General features: G+C 37.3%; 1 protein-coding gene across 3 annotated transcripts; it reads left to right on the top strand.

Moving 5' to 3' along the window:
* Nucleotides 1–928: 928 nt before the first annotated feature.
* Nucleotides 929–8,571, top strand: LOC109402833 (persulfide dioxygenase ETHE1, mitochondrial). 3 transcript variants are annotated; one of them, XM_019675568.3, is made up of 7 exons: nucleotides 929–1,164; nucleotides 1,400–1,604; nucleotides 7,087–7,231; nucleotides 7,300–7,514; nucleotides 7,934–8,085; nucleotides 8,149–8,267; nucleotides 8,338–8,571. In XM_019675568.3, the coding sequence occupies exons 2-7, from the start codon at nucleotides 1,410–1,412 to the stop codon at nucleotides 8,394–8,396; spliced, it is 885 nt and encodes a 294-aa protein (XP_019531113.2). In that variant the 5' UTR covers nucleotides 929–1,164; nucleotides 1,400–1,409; the 3' UTR covers nucleotides 8,397–8,571. The 3 variants fall into 3 exon arrangements, with proteins under 3 accessions (XP_019531113.2, XP_019531112.2, XP_019531111.2); XM_019675566.3 differs by having other exon boundaries at nucleotides 931–1,252; XM_019675567.3 differs by having other exon boundaries at nucleotides 930–1,604.
* Nucleotides 8,572–8,848: the final 277 nt, after the last annotated feature.

The following is an 8,848-nucleotide window of genomic DNA, read 5'->3' as shown; positions in this document are numbered from 1 at the left end:
TACTACGTTCAGTACAATTTCGCGCCACAGCGTGATTGCCCCCAAAAAGCTAGTTTTTAGGCCACATTTAGCTTTCCCGAATTTTAATATTTTTTGCTCAACTCCTACAGCATTGGTGTCAAAGAAGCAAATAACCAAAAAACATAAGAGAATACGATGCCGTTTTAAAACATCAAACTTATTACGTATATTAGGGTGTTCCAGAACAAAATCTATCAAAAAATCAACTTTTTAAGGTTTTTCTGATCACAAATGTGATAATTACACATGTTTCCTTCAATATTATTGGCATACGTTGTTCGGAGAAGTTGTAGCAAACAAGTATAGCTTTCAATTTCTGCCGAAAGAATTAAGTTTTGACAAGTTTTAGTGTAGTTATGATTTTTTGAAGTTCAAAAATAGTCGAAAAACACAAAATTGATTTGATGCACCTCTTAATTTCAATGGACTTGGCTGAAATTTTGACCAGTTAGGCATCGTACACAAATTACGTAACGCTATAGGGGGAGGGGGGGAGTCTAGCTTAGCGTTACCAGCCATACAACATATTTTTGGTTTTCATACAAAAAGCGTTACATGGGGGAGGGGGGGGAGTCTGAAATCGCTGATTTTAGCGTTACGTAATTTGTGTACCATGCCTTACTTCTTTTAGGATGCCAATCAAAATATGGGGGTGGACTTGAGAATCAGAGAACATTTTTGAAAAGTGGACAGGCCTTCTAAACATGATGCCTAGTTTAAGTGATTAAAACAAAAGTGATTAATCTTTGACGCTCTGATGTCCAGATTTAATTGTGAACAAGCTTTCTCATACCATCTCAAAACATCTTATAAACATACAGCGGACAGCTGATAGCCACAATGCCGCAATATTTTTATACTTTTCAGTACCATCGATAACACATGTGTCCGATTGTTATGTGATTATCACTCCAAAATAACTGATAAATGCATTTGCCTTAGTGCAAGCTGATTAAATACCAATCGAAACCGCGAACCTGGCTGATGACTTAATTCAGAGCTCGTCATGCGAGTCGATCAATCGTTTTGATGTGTGAATTTGTGAGGCTCAAACCATACTCATCTCATGTTAAGCGCACGTTTCTGACGGTAGTAGGTGTTTGAATTTTGTCAGTAGCACATCTATCTACATATAGGCAACAAGTAAGCCTGCTCCCGGTTTGTTGTACATTTTCGTTTGTATTTCGGGGCCGAACCTCTTTTTTGATATCAATCCATCAGCTCCTGATAAGTGAGTTCTATAAAAAGCGTGCCCTGTAATGCTCGCTGGCAGGAATTAGGTCCATTCCAAGCTTAACCGCAGTCTCTCTCTTTTGCGGGCTCGTCCATACTACCACTAACTCTGCTCTTTCCGCACGATAAAAATATCGCCCTCCAGCGCACAGATCATGACCGTCGTCAGTCGCATTTTGAGCGCTTCCAGTAAGATTCTCCTGTTGCCATCGCGAAGCATTGCCACAACATCGGTGTCGTACATAAAGCCCAGTGCCCTCGTCCAGGTAGCCCAAAGCACTAGCAGACTCCGGAACGTAACCATGCTGACCGAACGTAAGCCTTTTTCGCCGGATTTCTTCTTCCGACAGGTAAGTACTAAGATTTATTGTGATTATACTCTAGTGCAAGTGAAAGTGCTTCTCGTACAGCTGCATTGCATTGGTAATCGGATGCAACATCGCAGTAGCATTGATAAGGCAACAGGTTTTATAAGGGATGTCGTCATGTGACGTGACAATCGATAGAATGTTACACTTTCCTAAGGCTTACTTTGTTATGATGCATGTTTGTTACAACAGTGTTGAATTTCCATTCTACTCAACTCGTTTAAGATTTGTTTTAGTGTTTAGTTAGTTTCATCAAATGGGGCCTTCGGCCTTCATCCGTGAGTTGTTCATTAGCTGCTTGGTTGATTTTTTGAAAATGCTGAGTCATGCTGATGTTGCGCATCTGCAGGTGAAAAATACAAAGTAAGAAGGCGTGTGCAGTTTGAGCGTTTAGCAACATTTGAAGGCGCAATACTCATTGCTAAATAATAATTTTAATATCTCAGAGGATATTTAGTTTGCAGTTTAGTTGTACAATTTAAATGTATACCTAACATACATTGTACTCCAAAAAGGCAATACTGGTGTATGTCGGTGACCTACTATTTATAGGCATGCTCTCTTCTGATCATACCTACAATTACATGTTTTACCGTGACCTTCATACTACATGCTAATCCGATGTACATAGAATGAGCTGATGCTAATGACCTGCTCTGTGAAACGCACGCTGCAACAATGTACAATGGTCTAGGAACCAGATTTGTTGAATTGTTTTTAATGAAAAAACTTTTTTCCAATTCTGTATTCTCTTTACGAATAAAAAAAAAAAACAAATTAACACAAACGTTCCCATAATACGATAGTTTTTATTTTATTTCCAGCGCATAAGTTTCAAGGAAAGGCTAATGTTTTAGCGAAAAATTGTAACAGAGCAAAACATAATTTAACAAATAAAAACAAACAAAATTTTCTAATAGCAACTTTAAGCAATTGTTCGAAAAATCATATTTGGGTAATAAAAAATATGTTTCAATGCCAGAATATGATTCTATAAATAATATGACTCGTAATGCCCATATCAATAATTTTGCAAAATCTTCAATGACTAAATATTGGCATTATTTGACCTTTCAACAGTCATGCTGTTGTATTTTGTACAAAAAGACGAAAAGACTCGCGTGTTCTACACAAATCAGCGTTGTGCTGATTCTCTTATGGAATTTCTGAAGGAATCCTACTAGAAGTTCTAAAACAATTGTTGGAAGAACCCTCGAGACATTCTCGGTGGAGTTTCTGAAGGAATCCCTTGTCAATTTTATGGAAGAATCCCTGAACTAGTTTCTAAAGTAACACCCTCAACACAATTCTGGAAAAACTCCAAGACGAACCTCTGGAGGAGTTCCAATAGAAATCCTTGAAGAACTTCTTTAAGAAATGATTTCATAAAAAAGGATCACAGGATAAATATATTCCAGAAAGATATTGGATGAAGTATTTAAAAAGGAATTCCTCTTTAAGAGCTGCAGGGGGTATTCTTCAAGGAATTTATGGATGGATTCCTGAATAAATCTGTGGATGAAATCCTAAAGGATCTCTTGGATAAAATTGTGAAAATATTTCTGGATGACTTCTTGGAGAGAATTTCCTGCCTAATATATGTATGTATCCCGATGATACTATTTTAGAGAACTTCAATACAAAATCTTGGAGTAAATCCTCTAGAAATATTTGAAGTCATTGAAGAAAAACCTGCTAGAATTCCTAAGGGCATCCCTGAAGAAATTCTGAAATTTCTGAAAGAAGCCTTGCATATTTTGCAAAGATATCCCAAGAGGAATTTCTGATGGAATCATAAGAGGAATTCTTGGAGAAATCCATGAAGAATATTCTAGAGATATCACTGAAGGAATTCCTGTTAGAATCCAGAAGTAATTCCAGGAGGAATTCTCTGAGGAATCCCTAGAGAAATATGGAGGAATTTGCGGACTAATCACTAGTAGAATGCTTGAATTAATGCCAGGAGGAATCCCTGAAGAAATTCCCTCGGAAATTCCTAGACAAATTCATGGCGGAATTGGGATAATTCTTTAAGGAGTCCGTGGAAGAATTCCTGTTTTAATCCCTGGTGGATTTTTTGAAGGTTCAGGTTGGAATACCAGATGGAATCCATGGAAAAAATTCTTGGAGGAATCCCTCGATGAATTTCTGAAGGAATTCGTAATGGAATTCTAGGGGGAGTCCCTGGAGTTCCTGGAGGAATCCCTGAAAAAAAAAAACCTGGAGAAATCCCTGGATGAAATGCTGGGAATACTGGGAGATGTATCTGGAGAATTTCCTTGATGAATTTCTAGAAAAATACCTACAGGAATTCTGGGCAAGTACCTGGATTAATTCGTGGAGAAATGTCTGGAGAAGTTCTTCTACTTTTGGAAGCATTCCTGGAGGATTGCTTGAAGGAATTTCTTAAGGAATGCCTGGATTGATTGAAGAATCGGAGATGAAAGTCTCGATAATAAAGATAATAATAATAATAATTGAATAATTATTGTATGGCGTCCTGAAGCACTTACTGAGGAAATTCCTGGATGAATTCCTGGAGGAATCTCTCGTAAGATTCATAAAGATATACCAGGATGTACTCTTGCACTAATCTCTATAGGAATTCTGTAGAAATTCCTGAATTCGTGGACAAAATTCTAGATGAATTTTGGGAGGAATCCCTGGAGAAATTTCTGAAGAAATCCCTTGAGGGAATCACTTGAAAAAAAAAAAACTGGAGGAATCCTTCGAGGAGAGGAATTCCTGGAGGATTCTCTGGAAGAACTTTTGGAAAAAAACGTCCATGAAAGAAACTCACGAGAGACACATTCCTGGAGAAGTCCACTGAGGGAAGAAATACCTGGAGGAATTTTTGAAAAAGTTCCAGGCGGAATTCTCTTTACCAACCGGAGCCAGTTCCGGCACGTCGTTTTTTTTTATTCCCTGATTAAAAATCACAAAATTTAACTATTCAGCCACGCTTGTTATTTGGTAAAATTCTGTTATTAGAGTGGAGTGATGCTCTTAACGTTGAACTTTTCGTCATTGAAATCATCGTCATCATCAAACATTTGAAAGCAGTTTTTTCGTTCAAAACAAAAGTTTTTGCCGTGAAAATATATTCACTGTACTCCACATGAGGAATATAATGCAGTGAATATATTTTCATGGCCCTTGTTTTGACTAGCAGCGAGAAAACTGCTTTTTATTTTCCGAAAAATGATGACGGATGCTTGAGCCTTAAATAAATTCTCAGCGAAATGTATTGTGGTTTTCGAATAAAAAGCTTAAATAACTACGGATATAATCCTAAACCTTTGAACTATTTCTTGAGAGAATTTTTATGCAACTCTGAATAATTGATAATCTTGAGTTGATGGCCCAAAAGTATTTAATAATATCTATTAGCCTTTCAGCTGGTCCGATCACCATAGTTAGTTATGTAACGTAGAATGGATATGACTTCTGTTATGAGTGTAGACCTGAAGTTCTCGTAGTAATTTGATTAGTCTGGGATATATCACAAGAATTTTGGAATGATTTGTCCAATTTAAGACTGTCAAGGACTCAACTCCAGGACAGTTTGGACGACGAGTTAATATCCCAAAATTCCCGGTCAACCAGTGAGAGATTTTCGATATCGATCGCTATCGATTTGTTTTGAAACGATGGCGATCGCTATCGCAAGATAAAGAACTATATAAAAAATCAGAATCTGGTTGATAGGGAAGTACATTACAATTTATATCAGACCTCAAGTAGGTCCAGTAGTTTTAGTTGATTTTGCAACGTTTCATGTATCGGATATGACTACTGTTACGAGTGTTGATCAGAAGCTCTGCACCTCAGAGTAACTTGGTTGGTCTGGAACATCCCAAATGATTTTTTTAATGATTCGTAGTAATAATACAAAATAATACGACTCCATACAAACTAACACACTCCAAGCAACAATCGAATAATTTTGCATGAATTGGAAACAAGGATGTTTTAGATCACCTGGCAATCGTTTGACTCATTTGTCCATAACTCAGTTCAAAAATCTAATATTAAAATGCTGTTTTCGGCAAAGTTGTAGATTAATATTTTTCCTACAATTAAATACCACCATACCACCAAGGACGCCATATTCTAACTCTAATATTTACTGCGTAGAAGTGTTAGTACCACCTACTCATACTAAACGATCGGATTTTTCGATCGTTTAGTATGAGTAGGTGGTACTAGATGGTACTAGTGCTCTAGCGCCGTATATATGAGAGTTAGAATATAGCGTCCATGGTGATAATTGTAGGAAAAACCCTAATCTACAGCTTTGCCAAACACCACATTTCAATATTAGGCTTCGGAACTGAATTATGGACAAATGAGTCAATCGATTGCCAGGTGATCGAAAAGATCCCTGATTGGAGAATGTAATATTCATGGAAAACCTTTAAATCTCCTTTACAAACGTAACATCTTTTGCAATTCCTTCGGAAGCTGCTTTGTGAATTCATATGGTATTTTCTAAGGAAATCTCGTCAGCAACTTTTTGAAAATCTTTTTCGGCAATTCTCTTCGGAATAGATTTGGTATTCTTTTCAAATTCCTTTGTTAACTTTGGAAATTTCTTTAAAGAAAATCTTTTGACAATTCTTTGGATTTTTAGGTATTAGTTTAGGTCATTCCACTTGAAATACTACCCAAATTTTCTTTGGAATTATGTACCCAAAAAAAAAACAAGAAATATTTATTCAGCTTCAGGAATTTCTCCTGAAACGATGTTACTTATTTTTCTTTTTCTAAGAAGTGCCTGATCTATGAATATGCTCAAGCCATCTGCCTGCAAGTTTACTGATATATTCTCAATGCAGTCATTTTTCAAATTCCTCCTAAGTTTCCACCTCAAATTCCAGCAAGACTGTAGATGTTCGATAACTGCTACACGATTTACGATTTACCAATCGTTTCACTTCCCGAAAAATATCTATAACTACCTACAACATCTGACAGATGTCTACAACCCATTATTTGATGTTTAATGAATATATTTGTGTTCATTTTACGGATGCACCCCAATTGAAGGCGATGAGTTACTGATGTCTGTCAGATGTTGCAGGTAACTAAATTTTATATTATGAATTCTAGGGCCTTCTTAATTCTAGGGCCGCGGTCACCAAAGTGCGGCCCGCGGGTCGCACGTGATGTCCAGTTTTCAATGTTAACGTAGAATTCCTTGTAATGTTTCTTATGTAAGCTGTTTACTCCAGAAATAATCAAGAATAACGTGTTGAATGTTTCACAATTCGACCCAGGTGTTGCAATATGAGCAGTTGAAAAAATTGGCCTGAGGATCACTGTTCTAGGGCCTTTACGATATTTTAAAGTATTTTGTTGAGTAAAAATTGTGAAATCAAATATTGGTATTTTTTTAAACAATTGTGATCACTCTTCGCTTTTGATAGAATGTTTATATTAAAAAAATACTCAACTATTTTAGCTTTTTGACGAGAAATCATGGACCTACAGCTACCTCCTAGGTGACATCAACTCCAAAGAAGCGGTTCTCATCGATCCGGTACTGGAACAAGCCAAGCGTGATGCCAAACTTGTGCAAGAATTGGGCTTTAATCTTACCTATGCCTGTAAATTATCAATACGATAAAAATATTCATCTAATCATGACTAAGCATATCTTTTTTTGGTTCGGCAGTGAACACCCACATGCATGCCGATCACATTACCGGCACTGGATACCTCAAGCAGCTACTCCCCGGAACGATTAGTGTCATCTCCGAGGCTAGTGGAGCCAAGGCGGACAAATATCTGAGGGACAATGAGGTGGTCAAGTTTGGACGGTTTGAGCTGAAGGCTATGAGCACCCCGGGCCACACCAATGGATGCATGACTTATGTCGTCGAAGAACAGGTGAGTGGTGAATGAATGGTCATCGTGAGTCAACAATAAACATTAGTCTTGATACTAATTCACTATGTATGCAAACACATTGTAGCTAGTACAAGGTTGAGCTTTTGAATGCAAGTTCGGTTATTTAAATATAGTTTTGCATAGAAAATCGAGTAGAAATTTCACATAAACAGAGTAAATCAGAAAAGAATTAATTTGAATGAATGAAACTTTTCTTTGTTTTCTCATTTTGCAAAATCAAACATATTTGCAGATTTGGACTTCTCTCTTTTGAGAATGAACTAATTTTTAACTTTGAACAGTCATCAATGAACTCATACATTGGCTCATGCTTGTAGATGAAGTTGATGAACAATGACGCATGTTACCTACAGTTATCGAATGCCTGAATTTTAATTCATCTTCGCTGTTCCATCTAGGGCGTTGCATTTACCGGAGACACACTGTTGATTCGTGGCTGTGGACGTACCGATTTCCAGGAAGGTGATTCGCGCACCCTGTACAAATCGGTCCATGAGAGGATTTTCACCCTGCCGGAAAACTTCCGACTTTTCCCGGCTCATGACTACAAGTCACTTTTTTCTAACTAAAAATTGCATGAGCGAGTTTATAAACTTTCACATTTTTCAAACAGGGGTAACATGGAGACCAGCGTGGCCGAGGAAAAGCAGTACAACCCTCGCCTTACGAAGGATATTGACGGCTTTGTGGAAATAATGGCCAACTTGAACCTGCCTTATCCGAAAATGATCGGTAATTCATTGTCAACGAATTCAATCTATCAACCGGTTTTAATTGCTATATTTTTTTCTACTATATTTAGACAAAGCTGTGCCCGCCAACCGTGAATGTGGCCTTTACGACATCCCCAAGGAAGAGTGAAGCAAAATCCGAATGAAGTGTCTTCATTCAATGGAACGTCTACTTATGATCCGAAGCAATATCATACATTGACGCAGTATTTCTTGTTCGTTTTTGAATGTTGCTCACATTTTCAGGTTAAACATACTAAGGTTCGTTACAATTTTTATTTTTTCATACACAACTTGAAAGATTCTGTAAATGTGTTTTTAGGTTTTGATGAATATCACTTCCGGAATTTTCAAGGGGTTATTATAGGTACTTTCAACGTGTTCGCGTCTTTTTTAAGTTAGCCCAAATGAAGAGACGAGTGAATTTTACGTTCATTTAGCGTCAGTTTATGGGTTGTTGACGCCCGTTTTACGTTGCAGTTATATTGAATTTCGTTCGCTAAAAGAAACGGAAACGTCTTGCAGTTATGGAACGTCCACTGTATGTATAGGAGCTATACAATTGGAACTAATGGGTCTCCA

The sequence above is a fragment of the Aedes albopictus genome, chromosome 3, assembly GCF_035046485.1.
Source record: "Aedes albopictus strain Foshan chromosome 3, AalbF5, whole genome shotgun sequence".
Taxonomy (NCBI): domain Eukaryota; kingdom Metazoa; phylum Arthropoda; class Insecta; order Diptera; family Culicidae; genus Aedes; species Aedes albopictus.
Note: the sequence above shows the minus strand (reverse complement) of the source record. Positions and strands in the feature narration are given on the sequence as shown.

Bases quoted from the DNA above. Each gene is read 5' to 3' on its own strand.
- LOC109402833 (XM_019675568.3), top strand. From the start codon at position 1,410: ATGACCGTCGTCAGTCGCATTTTGAGCGCTTCCAGTAAGATTCTCCTG. The intron at 1,605-7,086 runs GTAAGTACTAAG...CAACTATTTTAG, and splicing joins CGGATTTCTTCTTCCGACAG to CTTTTTGACGAGAAATCATG. The intron at 7,515-7,933 runs GTGAGTGGTGAA...TGTTCCATCTAG, and splicing joins CTTATGTCGTCGAAGAACAG to GGCGTTGCATTTACCGGAGA.